Source organism: Coccinella septempunctata, chromosome 4 (assembly GCF_907165205.1).
Source record: "Coccinella septempunctata chromosome 4, icCocSept1.1, whole genome shotgun sequence".
In the NCBI taxonomy this organism is placed as follows: Eukaryota; Metazoa; Arthropoda; class Insecta; order Coleoptera; family Coccinellidae; genus Coccinella; species Coccinella septempunctata.
Genome location: NC_058192.1, coordinates 9,874,091 through 9,890,342, shown reverse-complemented (window position 1 = coordinate 9,890,342; position 16,252 = coordinate 9,874,091). Strand labels below are relative to the sequence as shown.

The 16,252-nt window shown below is 35.8% G+C and overlaps 1 protein-coding gene across 5 annotated transcripts in view; it reads left to right on the top strand.

Annotated features, from left to right (window-relative positions):
• Positions 1-16,252, top strand: part of LOC123310831 (DNA N6-methyl adenine demethylase) — a 54,283-nt gene that overhangs the window by 24,849 nt on the left and 13,182 nt on the right. For 4 of the 5 annotated variants that reach the window (XM_044894503.1, XM_044894506.1, XM_044894504.1 and 1 more), the window contains one exon: positions 13,649-13,720. The exons of the other annotated variant lie outside the window; for it this stretch is intronic. In XM_044894503.1, the coding sequence (XP_044750438.1) occupies positions 13,649-13,720 (72 nt within the window). The remainder of the gene's footprint in view (positions 1-13,648; positions 13,721-16,252) is intronic. 5 annotated transcript variants of the gene reach the window in all.

Here is a 16,252-nt window from a genome sequence, read left to right as displayed (position 1 = left end):
TCAATTGTCATACGTCAGACAAAAATCGCTGAGTTTGGTAACAGGAGTTTTATGTGAAATCTCATAGTGCTACTTATTTTGGCGAAAAACTTTCTTGTCCCATGCAATTTTTTCATGAAACACAAGATTTTTGAGAAAAAAATTCAAGAATATGCGACCCCCATTTGACTGAGGAAAAATTGATTTTTCTAAACAGGGACGTCCAAAATATTGAGGAACCTATATTATATTTTGTCTTGTTCGTTCCAAAGCTTCTATTTTCATGAATAATCAATCATTTATTATTGAATTATGGTTTCCACAACCTTTATTGATATTGTTAATTCTAGAACTGATGATTACATTCCTAATCTTCTCTCGCCAGTTACTTAACCTTCGACAATGTAGTCAAATTTGCTTTTTGAGAGATGTCTTGTCAAGTTCATCCCCAGACAATACCCCCTGAGCACGTTTGGAGGTTATAAGGGGCGAATACTTGAAGCTTTGATAGAGTCTCATTAAGCACAACATCCAATTATTTGAGTTCGCACAAAGGGAGGGACAGAACATAGGTATACGACTGCAAAAGATGCTACAAGAGGTTGAGAATTGCGTTAGAGTACGATGGAATGAATATTTATGGAGCATGCGATTTTTTTTTCATGAATCTCGAATGGGTTTCGTCAAGTGAGGGAGAGAGAGAGAGTAAAGAGAAAGTAAAGAAATGAAATACATGTATAAATACAAGAATTCATCCAACAAATACAAATGGAAATACCAGTTTTGAATGATGTTAAAATGATACGTTTTTCGGTATAGACTTTTAAGATTGCCATTATAACGTGAATTGAATGACCCAAAGCATTTACGAAATAAAAACAAGGTACAATTTCGAATAGATGAACTGAAATAGCCAAACTATTAAAACAAACAAAAAACGTACTCTTAACAGGGAAAATATTTTGTCAGTTTAAATATAGGTATTGAACAAATTTCTGCATTTTTGCTTTGTACAGGAATCTATAGGATTATATGGACTATAGTTGGTGAGAGAAGAATTAATGAAAAATGGATTCACATCGTTGATGGTACATAACATTTCTTGAGAGACAATATTGGCCTACAGATCCAAATGTGCTGCATTAAATTCATAAGTTATTCGACTGAATTCGAATTTTTCTCGAAGATTCATCGATTGAAATGTTCAAATAAGTGTTATATGATATATCGCGCTTCTATTCGAAGTATGTAATAGGAAACGAGCAAGCATCCTCTAAGGTGACCGGAAACCACTTTCAGCATATGCGTTCCCATCCGCCTGTTTCAGAGTATTCGTAACAAACATACACACATGCATGAAAGTAAAGCGTAGCCTAGTTGCCATCGTCTACCCTCGTAGCTACCCTGGTAGCACCGCGAGTTAGAAAAGGAAAAGACACACCAGAGGGAGAGAGAGGACCTGCGTCACATTTCCGCCCTGCGTGGCTAATTTATGTTCCAGCATTTTTTAAATTGGTGAATTCATACCTAGGGCCCCATACGGACCCGATCTTTATTTCCACGTTTGTAGCTCGCGTTGAATTTTATTTTACGTATATGGAACGAATGTTGATGTGGTGGCTTCAAGGGTATAGGTAGTCCGTGCTTCCGGAAAATGCTGGGAAATTATTTTTACTCGAGGGCGAGATGTGAAATTGAACTTACTCAATGATTGCCTGTAACATTATCTTATTTCAACTTTCTGTGGTTGGAAAAGGGGCTCTCCTGCTACACAGTAATACCATTTAAAGATTTCATAAAGCAATGCTGTAAAATGCCTGTTCCCTGAAAGACTTGCAGCTGGAGAGAAAGATTTCAGGACGCTTCTACACTGAAGATGCTGAAGAACTATAAAAGTTCAAAGTTGACAGAAGGGCTGTGGTTTAGCTTGGCAAATCCATGAACAAGCACTATCTAAAGCACTAAAAAGCCACGAGGATGCTGTGGATGCACAATACTGGATTATTGTCGGGTATGGAATCAAGAAAGCCGTGTACGTACACGAATAGCTACTTACAGAACTTACAGTGCATCCAGCGCATCCGCCACTTTTCAAAGTAGAAACTTTCATCAGAGAAACCCACAAAACGTTGAAATTAGGTACAAAACATTTGTGAAACTAATATCGCTCCTCTGAGCCGTTTATCACTATGCTACACGTCTCTTTAGAGTAAAAGGGACGTCTCAATTTCATGAATCTTTCTTTCCTATGGCATTTTTCTCATTCCTCAAAAATCATCCAATTAATGGACTATTTTGTACAAGTTTTTCATCAATTTTCGAGCTCTTAGTGGTCACCTGTACAATTACACATTCCCAAGATGCTCGACCCAATGTATTTCCATAAAAGAACTCCTCGATTCTGTAGGTACATTATAAAAAAGCTTTACGCCCTCTTTGCTGCCCCTGAACTTCGAGAAAGATCGATGATTAGAACCCGGCCGATGCACCACAGCTGACGAGTAGCAATTTTTGCATTTAGGACGTATTATATAATTTATTTGATGAGAATACTTTTCCAGAGGAAGTACTCGGTCGGATGCAAGTTCAACTCTGTTAGATTTAACAATCTATTTCCTAAATTAAACCAGCCACGGCTACTTTAAACGGTGCGATTGTTGTGTTTGTGCTACTGCAATCTCTGATAATGACATAGCGATCAGGCACTCTGACGGGCTTTGATATAGAGCGTGATTTATCTCGATAACTCCAGGCGTTCGTCTGAGATGGGACATATCAAATGTACTGACAGATATTTATTTTCGCAGTCGTTCATTTGACCGTTTATTGATATTGATTGTCTGGAGATGCTTTGATGTGATCGTGAAAAAGTATGCACAGAAAGTGATGATTCAACAACACTTGATTTTTTTTATTTATTGATATCTTACCATGAGTTATCACCGACTGATTTTCGAGTACGAGTTCAAGCAAGGGAGTAATGCAGCATTATTGAAAATGGCAATTTCTCGATTTTTCTTCATAACTCAAAATTAAGGAATATTTGTCCACTTTTTCATTCAACTAATCCTTTGTGAAGGAGATGGCGTATCCGCCATATATTTATTTCATGGTGAAAGCGCATTTTACAATATTTGAGATCTTCATCAAGGAGACCTTGTCTCGAATCATGAATGCTCACATTCATTTGGTAAAATTCCAGGTCCATACACGAATATTTTGTACCTGCCGAAAATGTAACATGAATTATTCAAATTAATAATTCTATTTTTGATATGGCTCCGCTTGCCAACTTACTGCGAGCGTCCGATATACGCTGAAGAAATGGTCAAGGTTGAATTACAATTAGGCCATAAAATCCAACATATTAGGGACTTATCTAAATTACAATTGTAACTTTTTAAAATTTAATATAAGGCGATAGGTACCTTTCGAAGGTTCTTGGAACGTGAGTTATCAAATTAGTTCCCCTTATCCTTAAGGTTATCAGTATGACCGAAAAAGTTTAATTTACGAAGTGGACTCAGATATGTAAAGTATGGGAATGAATAGTTGAAAGGGAAATTGATTTTGGAAAATAACGGAAACTTAGCTAAATCGCTGTTGTGATTGTTATTAGGTATTAATCGAAGAGTGTGTGAAAATAAATAGGTACAAGAAATACGTTTTTCTTCTCATTTCATTGGGAGAAAAAATGTTTGACCTAGTAGAAAATGGAATCTTGCAATCATTTTGTTCCTTTTTTCTCTGATTTAAAGTGCGAGTCCCTAACTTGGAATAAATTCAGTGGATCAATTTGTTGTAAATATACCTGCTGATTTTCTATTTTTGAAGTGCTTGAACTATCCCACTCACGATACGTAGCTCAACAATTTACCCCATTCTGCAATTTGAGTGTGAAATGAAGTATGTGCAGGTCTTTGTCTTTGGATCGTACAAATATTTTAACAGTAGATTCTTGAGGTCAAAATAAACACTTTTTTTCTTCACCATTTTTTCCAAATCGGCTCGGTTTAAGAGATACAGGCTGTTGAAAAACCATCAAAAATAATTTTTTTCAGTTGAATCTCACAAACGGTTTTATCCAATGAAATGAATTTCGGAATATTCATTTCATTTATTTGATGAATCATCTTTTTCGAACACATGATATCCCCCACGTTTTCCAGTTTTCTCATTGTGACCATTAGGTACCATAAAAATACCAAAAATTTAAAGAACCCAATTCTTGAAACTAAGTTGGACTCTATCTAGTGGATGGACTTTTTGTAAAATAAAAGTATTCTTCATATTTTCTCGTATATTGTGCCATTTTAGAGTAATTTGATGTTCAAAAATTAAGAAGTATCTGTGAAATTTGTATGTCAGTTGAACTTTGAATACAACTGTGTTTAAAAGATCCACAGATGTGGAGTGTCACAGATTTAGCTAGATATTCTGAAGGAAATTTTATTTTTCCAGCAGAGGCACAACTCATTAGGAGAATTTAAAATGGCTATATCTTTTTATCAGGGCCGAATGGGAAAAAATGGTATAGGAAAAAAGTGTCTGTTTTTACTTCAAGTATCTACTGCATTTGTACGAGTCAAAGACTCAGCCTGTATAATAGTAAAGATATAATATTGATGCTAATCTGTGCTACCCCAAATTTTGAGGTGGCTTCGAGATCCCAAATTAGGGTTAATCACCCCTGCTTCGGCATCCCACTAGAGGCCAGCGGGAGGCGTTCACCTTGACCATAAAAAAGGAACAATCGTCCACAGAGTGTGGCGGCATGTATTATGCGATGTTATTGAAAAGTAGGGGAGCGATGCAATGCCACCTGTGATGGTCGCGTGCCAAGAAGCGCACTGGAGAGTGTGGGCGGCTCAGTCGAAGAGGTAGCGGGTTAGGGTAGGTCCCCCATGTCCCGAATTGACACTCTCGTGATTTTGACCCCTCTCAATTCAGCCAATTAACCGCTCCGTTGTCGCCCGGGTCTTACTTAAACGTTCATAACCCCTTCGGCGAAGGAAGGTTAAACGGGAATCGAAGATACCTCTGAGAGAGCTGCCTCGGAGGGTCCTCGAGTGCGGATTGTGCCATAATGTTTGATTTGGTTACAATCCCCGATGTTTTGCACGATGTTCTCGTTTCTTTCGTTCGGGAGGGGTTCGATTCTCTTTATGCATTTCGATGCCTTCGCAAATATCTTTTTCCAGACACTGAAGAAGATTTAAAGTGTTTACATCATGATGTGAACGTTACTATGTATTATGATACAGAAACTAATTTGAATATGGTCATATGAAATTATTTTTTTCAAAAATGAAATTTCTTTTGGGCCTATAAAATGTGGGTCTTTGACTCTTACAAATATTTTAACAGTACATTCTCGAGTTAAAAAGAAACACTTTTTTCTCATACCATTTCTTCCGATTCGACCCTGATAAAAAGATATAGCCGTTTTAAGCTTTCATAATGAGCTGTGCCACCCCTGGAAAAACAAAATAACCTTCAGAATAGCTAGCTAAATCTGTGACACTACACATCTGTGGATCTTTTAAACAGAGTCGCAATCAGCCAAATTACCCATAATTTTCCGAATAACACAGATATTTTTTAACTTCAAATATCTCGAAAACAGCACATTATACGAGAAAATATGAAGAATACTTTTATTTTACAAAACGTTCAAATATTCATTAGTTAGCGTCCAAATTAGTTTCAAGAGTTGGGTTCTTTGAATTTTTGGTATTTTTATGGTACGTAATGGTCACAATTAGAAAACTGGAAGACGTGAGTGATATCTTGTGTTCGAAAAAGATTCATCAAATAAATGAAAAACTATATTCCGACATTGATCTCATTCGACAAAACCGTTTGTGAGATTGAACTAAAAATAATTTTTTTTATGGTTTTTCAACAGCCTGTATCTTTTAAACCGAGCCGATTCGGAAAAAATGGTAAAGGAAAAAAAGGTTTTTTTTTGACCTCAGGAATCTACTGTAAAAATATTTGTACCAGTTAAAGACTCACCCTGTATAGCAAACAGTCATTATTTTTTCTATAACAATCACCTAAATTTTGTCGTCCTCATTCTCATAGTCCCTGTATAATAGTGAAAAACCTTCATAATTTGAGTTTTATTGAAGCTATTAAGTATTCACCTATAAGTGATAACCTTAATTCTAATAACTTCTTTTAGGTTGTGCAATTTCTTTTATGCCCTTATGAAAAACTCTAGAAATCAGAGGAAGCGGATTATTATTTCACTGGAATTTTAATTGTTGGTAAAAGGGAATACTCCTTCTGACGAAAATGATGTATTTTTTATGAAATATCTTTGAAACATCACATTTTGAAATAACCATTTCAACCGTTTCCAAAAAAAATTATTTTAAGCACTTAAAAATGAAAAAAAAATGGGTATTTAAAGTTTAAAGCGTTTTGTGAGAATTGCACAAGCTGGCAACATCGACTGAAATATGCCTTGATAATAATGGACAACAAATGCATTATCTTGATTATAGACAAAGATGGCTGTCTATGAAGTTTGCGACGAACGAGGAAGGTCGTAAAATTTTATGGGATTTTTTTATGGCCGGTTGCAGTTGAAGCTCGCCAGTAAGTACGCGTCTGTAGATCAACAGCTGTTATTTTATAAACAAGCTGATGGGACATTGTTCTTTTCATTGTCTTCTATGCGCTGTTGCCAAATCGTAAACTTCGCACAAAGCGATTTAAATTTTAAAACCCCATATTTGAAGGATGATTTTGAATAGTTTCCACGGTGAATTTGAAAAAATCATGAATGAAACTCATAATTATTCAGTTTAAACTTGCATATGCAGTGATAAACCAAATTAAGGAGAATTCCCTATTGAAGGGAAAAAGGCTTCAACAAAAATTACGTGAAAGACACAAAGACCGTTAGTAGGCGAACCTTTAAAATCTTCTGCATCAATTAAGAAATTCTCTATAGATTTATTTTCTTGAATTCATTCGAATATATTCTCTCCAAGTGAGGTTGAGGGAGACTCCTGACTTTGATATAAATTCAGGAGTATCCCGAAGTACAAGAATCGCTCCTGTAGATGATACAACGTGCGTCAGGTATCTATTTCTGTCCAGCCTGTAGAAGCGTCCATGGGGGGTCGCAAACACATCAGCAGACGCATCTTTCCGCTCTATATTTGGGTTAGTCGCATTCCACCGTGCACACATTTTATTTTCGGCCCAACTACTTGTAATCTTCACCGGTCTATTTTTACATCGTTCACCACCAGGTCCCGAAGACTGTGTGTGCCTCGTGAAGGTTTCAGCGAGGGGCGAAAGGTATTCGCATGATAATAAAATTTATTTCACGCATTTTAAACATCGGCTCTTTCTCATGTATATCAAGTAAGAAGCGTTTTATTTCATTAAATGAGAGGGGACTGAGTTATGTTGTAAAAAATCGAATTCTTATTCGCTTCGGTTTGTTCAGGGTCGTCTAATTGGGATTTTATAGCCTTGACATTGGTATGATTTGTTGGATATGGATCGTGGAGCTCGGAGGATAATATGGAGTAAGTGGTACCTCATTTAAAAGACCTAAATTCGGAATATTGGATTCTTTTCATTCAATCCATTCGTTTTTGAGATATAAATTCAAATCTTGTGCAGAATTGGTCATTTCTTTGAACATGTTTTGTGAAGCAATTGAATATTAACCCATTTATTCTGCAATTCGTATGATAAATCCTGTAGGGTTCCCTATAACTGATAGTTTTTGGAAAATAAAGGGACTATTTCAATTCTTTCTTCCAATAAATGAATTATTTTTGCCTTAATTGTTAATGAAAAAAACAAATATAATAGTTATATTTTGATATTTGCTGTAGTATGGTAATTAATAATTATCGTCGAAACCATAGAAAATTAATGGAAATTTGATTGATTCACACAGCACCTTCAATTCTGAACAGAATTTAAATTTGAGTGTCTCAAAAACGAATGGATTAAATGAAAGATATCAAATATGTTGGACTCAAAATGGAAAAATGGAAAGGCCTTTCAAATGAGGTACCACTTACCCCATCTTCCCAATTTAAAATATTAGGGTTGTAACACTAAGGGTTGAAGCGATATGGTTTTCTATTTGATCTTATATGTTATCTCCCTGAAACCCGTCCGAGAGTTTTTTTATAATTCGGTTTTGCCGACCTACATCCAGAGCTGCTGTTTCGTTTCCAAAATGACCCACAAAATGGCTGCAATGTACAGGGTGGGCAAAATTCACTTTTTACTGAGGGGATCTCGAAAACCATAGCAGCTAGATAAAAACGGATGACACATTTTCAGCTCTTTTTTCCTGACTAATCCAAATCTGAAAACAGAACCGGCCTACCATTTCTAGATTTTGAGTTATAAACAAAAATTGAGAGTTTGACAATTTCGAAAAGTTCTCATAAATTTTTTGTCTTTGAAGTTACAGATTTGAGACATGAATCTTCTCAGATCTTCTCAGGCACTTTTATATGTAGAATCTACTGAGACAAGATTTTTTTCCAATTCAAACATATCAAATTCAATAAAAGTTTGCATTTAAAAAAAAACGGAATTTCGCCTAATGATTTGGAAAAAAATATTTCGTGCTCGTCGGTGGATTCTATGTAAAAATGTGCCTGGAGAAGGTTCAAGTTTCAGATCTATTACTTCAAAGACAAAGAAGTTATGAGAACTTTTAAAAATCGTCAAAATCTTGAGTTTTTGGTAATAACTCAAAAACGAGGAATCGTAGGAGACTACGGTTTTCACCATTCCTTGTTTCTTTGAAAAAGTGCTTTGGAATTTTGTCATCCGTTTTCTTCTAGCTGCTATAGACAGGGTGGGTAAAATTCGTTGTCTACTGAGGGGATCTTGAAAAGTATAGCAGCTAGAACAAAACGGTTGACACATTTTCTAGCTCTTTTTTCCTCAGTATTCCAGATCTGAAAATAGAACCGGCCTATCATTTCTAGATTTCGAGTAATGAATAAAAATTGATAAATTGCCATTTTCAATAATGTTGAATAAAGTACTCGTATTTTTCCAAACACCTTATGAAATAATTTCATTGTGGATTATACGAATCTATTTGCCTTTGGCCCCAAGTAGATAAATTTGGTCAACAGGTCAATTTTCATTCGGAGGGCATTCAAATTCTACCCTTCCACCCTTAAGCTTGGTGGCAACCCTCCCAGCAATCTTAAATGGCAATAATGATCGAGTTTCCTATCGTTTTCAAAGTGTGCAATTCGATGTATGACCATGCTGAAGGATTTTTGTCTGTCTTTCATTTCGGCGTGAATAACTCTTGCGTTGGATGCTGATGATGAAACTTTCATCTCATTTTTATCTACCTGCGTAACCACAGATGCTCTAATTTACCCCATTTCCGCAAGAAAGAACTTCCACCCCCTCGAAGTAACCCCTTGCGGCAACCTTCTGGACCCTAAGTCTGGGCCACGTCTAGCCTGCAACCCGGGGGCGGCAGCAGGCCATCGTCTACGCTGACCGCGCGTCGTCCCAAACCCTCCCCGATGTCGGACCTTTACCTAGGATAACCCGCCGATCCCAGCTCACTCACGAGCCCCTCTTCGCACGACACCTCCTAATGGATCACTGTCAACCGCCCCAGAGCTTTTCCCCAAGATTCTAGACCCGGTGCGATCTTCTGCCCCATGTCGGAAGCGAGGTGTAATTTGCCGTTTAACGCCGTGAGCAGGCTATAGGGGCTTATTAATTTCAATAATCCCCCGAACCTGTATTTATTAACTCCGAGCGAGAATTCGCTAACGACTCATTTAGTGGGGCGGTCTACTGTTATGATTGTTTCACGCTTTTGAATAATTTGAAGATGGGAATCTGAAAATTTCAGAAAAGCTTCAATATTTTCAAGATCTTCCATAAAAGGAAGTTACACCCTTTATATACAGGTTTGAAATGGACTATACAGTACACCTCGAAATATCACGGTTTCGCTTAAAGCCCTATCCTCCCTTGAAATATTTAAACACTACACTCTAATGATGAGTGGACAATGATCCCGCAACCGGTCTACATTTATGTTTAGATCTTTCGACTTTTCTGGGATTTCCCACGCTCGTTCATGACTAGTTCTACGACTAATGGGGAATTCTCCTCAATTTGTGTTATCACAGCATATGCAAGATTAAGCTGACTAATTATGAGTTTCATTCATGAATTTGCACCGTGAATGCACCGTGGAAACTATTCAAAATCATTCTACAAATATGAGGTTTTAAAATTTAAATCACTTCGTTTCTAGTTTACGATTTGGCAACAGCGACTACTAGAAAATAAAAAGAACAATGGCTTGTTTAAAAAATGACAGCTGTTGATTCACAGCCATCATAACCTGCCATAAAAATCCCATAAAATTTTACGACCTTCCTCGTTCGTCGCAGACTTCATAAACGACCATCTTTGTCTATCTCATCATGATAGTGTATATGTTGTCCTTTATTATCAACGCATATTTCAGTCGATGTTGCCAATTTGTGCAATAGAAACAAAACGCTTTAAATTTTAAATACCCATTTTTGTTATTCATTTTTAAGTCATTAATTTTGATTCCATAGAAGAAAGCAGGTATATAGGTTTTTTTTAATCACCAGCCGCTACTTTGGCTGATGTTAAATCCTTTATTTACACTTTTAGCAGAGGTTATCGTTACATACAATATGGTGTATTATTCAAAACTTTAGGGAAAGACGTCAGTAAAAAAGCCTTTTCTTTCTCCACTCAGGATTGTAAGAAATGAAACTGTTTACAAAATGAGCTGATATATTTCATATTAAAGGGCATCTCCAACTGTTAAAACTGATCCTCTCCTCGAAGAAAAAGAAAATCCAGAGAGTCTTCTCGAAGTTACCAGAAAATTTAATCTGAAATAAAAAAGAGCAGAAAAATGTGAAATAACAAAATTACATTCACTATGTCAGATTGACCTCGAATTCACAACCCAATTCAAAGAAGATTCGGAAACTGCATAGCCCTAAAACCATCCTGAAATTTATAAATGGGATTAACCAGACGATTTATGGTTTCCCGCATTCACAACTAGGGCTTTCAACTGAATTCCATCGAAAAAGCATACTATTTTGTCTATTTATGTCTATTTTCATCAAAACATTCTGATTTTAGTAAAGTTGGACTTTTCTGAAAATTTTGCAAATACATATGTAATTAATCTTTTATTTGGACACCCATCTTTCATTTTTTGGAGAAGACAGGTTCTCCTCCAGACAGGTATTTAAACTTAAATCAGGACAGTATCTGATACACATTATTTCAACAATGTGCCTTTCAGTTTAAACCAATCGCGATTCGTAGAAACGTTCGTTGTAAAATTAAATACTTCCTTATTATCCAGTTAGGCTGCACTACTAACCCATATAACCAAAAGGATGCAATTTTCATCCGTTGGGAGAGCTTTTATGGAATGCTCTGCCAAATATGTATTGATTAAAAAAAAAAAACGAAAAAAAATGAGCTGGATGTTACAGAAATTAGTCACGCAAGTGTATCGTGATAGTTCTCTTATATTGTATTGATGACTGGGCTCAGTTTTAATTAAAAGCGGCCTTAGTTGGGGCATGATTTATAGAACTTGGAACAAGCATGAAGGAAAACACGTGGTCCATATACGGCCGACAGCTGGGTTGCATGAGAGGAACATTCGTGTTTCTCACCCCTCCACCCACTACTGTAGCCAGCGTACGTGGTATATTTTATTTATTTTCCTGTATACACGTATATAAAGAATAAAGAAATTGTAGCTGCATCCTCTGGATATTGTTTTTTTTTCAGGAAAAGTTATTGGTTTTACGGCCAGTTTTCCACCTTATCAAAGGTGAGGAAAAGAATTGAAGGGTTTGATAAATAAAACAAATTTTAGATGTTGTCAAAAAATAGTTGGACCTTTCATATAATTTTTTTTTGTGCAGCCCCTGCCTAACATGATGACTCTTTCTAAAAGGAGTCATGCACCTAAAGAAATGACCATTCATTTACATCCTGTATAAATGTACTAAAAGCAGTGAGAAAATTTAAAAACAAATTCACAAGAATAATTATGTGGAGAAATTAGCCATTCCTTAGCATACCTTCCATAAGACCTTAAAAAGTGATGAAAAATGAACTGAAAGGTGGAGTTTGTGATTGAATTTCAGATGTCGAACGTAATCCAATCATTTTTTATCGATTGTATTTTTACAAGACATTGTGTCGACTCCTCTCAGCCCATCAATCTCCAGGCGAAAATTAACAGGTTATAAAAGTTAACAGGCACCTAAACACGATGTAATTGAAGACTGTAAAGTAGGTACTGATTTCCCAGGGGGTCTTGGGCTGATAAAATCCACTTATTCCTGACGAGGTTAGCCGAGAATTTCGAAGAGGTATAAAAATATCAAAATGTGAGAGATGAAATTCGCTGCCTTACAGGGAATGACAGATAATGAAAATTTTTAAATTCTACTCCCTGGAATTCTAGTGATTTTAAGGGTATGCAATTCCGAAAATTGAACTCTATAAATGTTACGAAATGTTCCAGAATATTGTAAATTATAAGCATACAGAGACAGGCTTTTCATTTCAATTAAAAATCCGAAGAATATTTTGACAGTAGCTTTTAAAATCTGAGATATGTTATGAATGAATATGGGTCTTCGATATAAATTTTTTGATCAGTCCCTACTCAGATTCAGCCCCCTAAAGATGGCACCTGAAATGAAATGGAGTTTTGCAGACTCCAATGACTCCTTGGAGAAATATTTCACACTTAATAGTAACTTTCATTGTGTTTCCTCAGGTCTTGAAATTCCAGGTAAATTTTTTTACTATTTCCGCCGAAATTTTCAATTTGAATATACAAAAAAGAGAAAATAGATGCCAAACCTTCTATGATGAACACTTCAGACCATAATTCTTCCTCTTTTATTCACAACATCTGTTCATAGGTACCACCTATATGATAAAAATCTTCGGTTATCATACACGGTTCCTATGACACAGAACCTTATAATATAGCCAGGAAATACCTAATTTCCATGCTTCATACAATACAAGCAGAATAAATACAAGAAATAGGTCGCCGGGAGTTGAAGTGGAGTTTATAGCTATGATTATTTAGTCGGTAGTTGGCAGCATGTTGGTTTTAATAGAGTTTGTTTGGACAGCCCTGAGGAAAGCACACCTGGTATTGGATACCGGATATACGAGCAGACAGACTGCCATTCGGTCTTAGCTCGCTAACACCCAATATGGCAACCAACGAACGTTATACGATGCTGATATTAGGAGATTTGGGTGTCTCATAAGACCTGATTTTTTTCGTACGGAGATTATTGTAATAAAAGCTGCTCCAGTTATTTACCCATCCCTCCTATCTTTGGATGGATTAGGCGTCGCACATACATTTCGAATATGTGAAACATTTCCTCATTTTCAGGCTACATCAATATTTCTTCCCCTTTTTCATATAAGTAATATATCTTTCGAATTATTTACTTCTTGAAGTAGTGATTGCATGCGTTTTTATTTTCTTTCTTTCGAGATGAGTTTTTTGAATCTTTTTTTCCGAGTTTGTTTTCCCCTTTTATTTTTTGTTTTATTTATTTTTGTTTTTATTTTGTTTTAGAATCTTTACGGAGAAGGCGGATTCCTCAGAGGAGAATCTCGGAGGGGACGGGGAAAGGGACGAGGTCCAGGGGTAGGTTCAAACAAATTTGGTAAAAATGGTTCTAGCTTAAATATATTCACGAACATTTCGTCTAGAATATATGAGATATCGATTTATGACATGACTTTTCGTGAATGAGTTTTCTTGAATTTTTAGAAGATAATACAGGGTGAATCATTGACCTGCACAAATTATTTAACAGAGGATTCTTGAGGTTAAAAATAAAACTTTTTTCCTATACTCTGATGAAAAGGTATAGCCATTTTAAGTTTTCATAATGAGCTGTGCGACCCCTGAAAAAACGAAATTACCTTCAGAATAACTAGCTAAATCTGTGAAACTATACATCTGTGGAAATTTTTTTATGGTTTTTCAACAGCCTGTATCTTTAACTTTAAAATCGAGCTGATTCGGAAAAATGGTAAGGGAAAAAAGTGTTTCTTTTGACCTCAAGAATCTACTGTTGAAATATTTGTAGGAGTCAAAGACCCACCCTGTATAATTACACAAATTCTATTCCATATTTCTTAACCATTCATGGTATCGAGTACTAATAAATAATTTCGAATTGATTTTGACGAATATAACTGATGAATTGTTATATTAAACTTGAACCCCCCAATGAAATTTGAATTTTCGAGTATTTGTTGAATATTCATTCCATAAAATTTTTAATTTTTTCATCATTTCAATAAACGATTGGATTTAGTTATTGAAGGGCTGAACTGGGAAAATATCACAATTCGACTGATTTATACCGAATTTTCGCAATTTTCATGAAAACTTCATATCTCCCAAACTACAAGTCTCCCGAAGTTGAGACATGTACCAATCGATTTTTCATACAAGACTTTATGTAAGAAAAAATCGACGTCAAAATCGGAGGTGGGCACTAATCTAAACTTTTACCCTTTTGAAAAAAAATTATAGCTCGTGAATTTGATTAAAAACTGCATTCATTCATAATTGACTCCTGTAATTTTTGATGCAAGGACTTGAGTTTCAAAAATTTAAATTTTAGAACGTCTTGGAGTCACTACGTCTTGTTTTCTTTCTAATTCATGCGTTTCTTCAATTAAGAAAAAATTTTGAAATTCTTAAACATCATCCTGATGATCTCTGGAAGCTTCAACAGTCCTTAAAAACGTAAGAAACTCTATCGAATGAACCGCAAAACGTTCCAGGAAATAAAATATTAAAGAAACGCAGAATCTCGGTCTTAAAACATATCTCGAGCATCAAGATGGATGTAATTTCTATCGATCTCGCCGAGCTTTCATTTCGCCTGGAAAAGCATGCAGAAAAACGCAATGTTTTCAGCTCTCGCACATCCATCTCAAAGTGCATCGCCTCGGCGGCGATGTCATAAGGGCAGAAATGTAGGGTGTGCTATTATCTGGACCTGAAAATGTAGTAGTGAAAGCGAAAGCGAAAACTTTCACGTTGCATAGTATTCCCTTTTGAAAATAGAGAGGTGCGCATTCGGCGTCACTCTTCAGTTCGCATCCAATTCACATGAATGTGCGAAGGGTATTGATTAATTTCTCGGCGCGCGCGCAGCGGCTTCACCTTCTTGTCGAGATTCGCAATTACCTCCGACTTTTGCCAATAAAGTATATACAGAGAAAGCTCATCGCAGAAATATTCACCGACGTAGAGGACTTGATAACTTTTTAACGTCGTATTAAATTTTACGCCCCCAGGCCGTTTCGCACCTAATAACCCCTAGGTAACGCGATTTCGAAAATGGGAATGTGGGGAATTGATGGAATTTTTAATTGGTGCGAACACGGTTCTCTAGATTTGATTCGTCAATTAATTCACTAATTTCGATTCAATTTCGCTTAATTGGAAAATTTTGATTGCGCGGTTGAGCCCCATCGTTGATAGAAATCATTCGGATGATGAAAAAATAATAACAACAGTAATTTTTCGAGGAAAAAATAAATTCGAACATCTACAAATAGGTGACATTCTTACATGATTTTTTCTACAATTTTCCATAAATTTCTTTTGAACCTCTGGTGAATCTTTGACTTCTACAAATAATTTAACAACATAGATTCTTGAGATCAATGGAAACACTTTTTTTTTTATAGTTTTTTCCGATCGGTCCTGATAAAAAGATACAGCTATTTTAAGATTTCATAATGAGCTACGCCACCAATGAAAGAACAAAATTACCTTCAGATTAACTAGCTAAATCTGTGGCACTACACATCTGTGAATCTTTTAAAATAAAATTGTATTCAGCTAAAGTGCCAAATTTTTCGAATTTCACAGATATTTTTTATTTTTGAACATCAAATTACTCGAAAACGGCGCATTATACGAGAAAATATAAAGAATACTTTTATTTCACAAAACGTTCAAATATTCATCTGATAGCGTCCATCTTAGTTTCAAGAGTCACATTCTTAGAATTTTTGGTATTTTTATGGTACGCCATGGTCATATTGAGAAAACTGGAAGACGTGGGTGATATCTTGTGTTCGAAAAAGATTAATGAAATTGATGAAAAACCATATTCCGAAATTAATTTCATTGGATAAAACCGTTTGT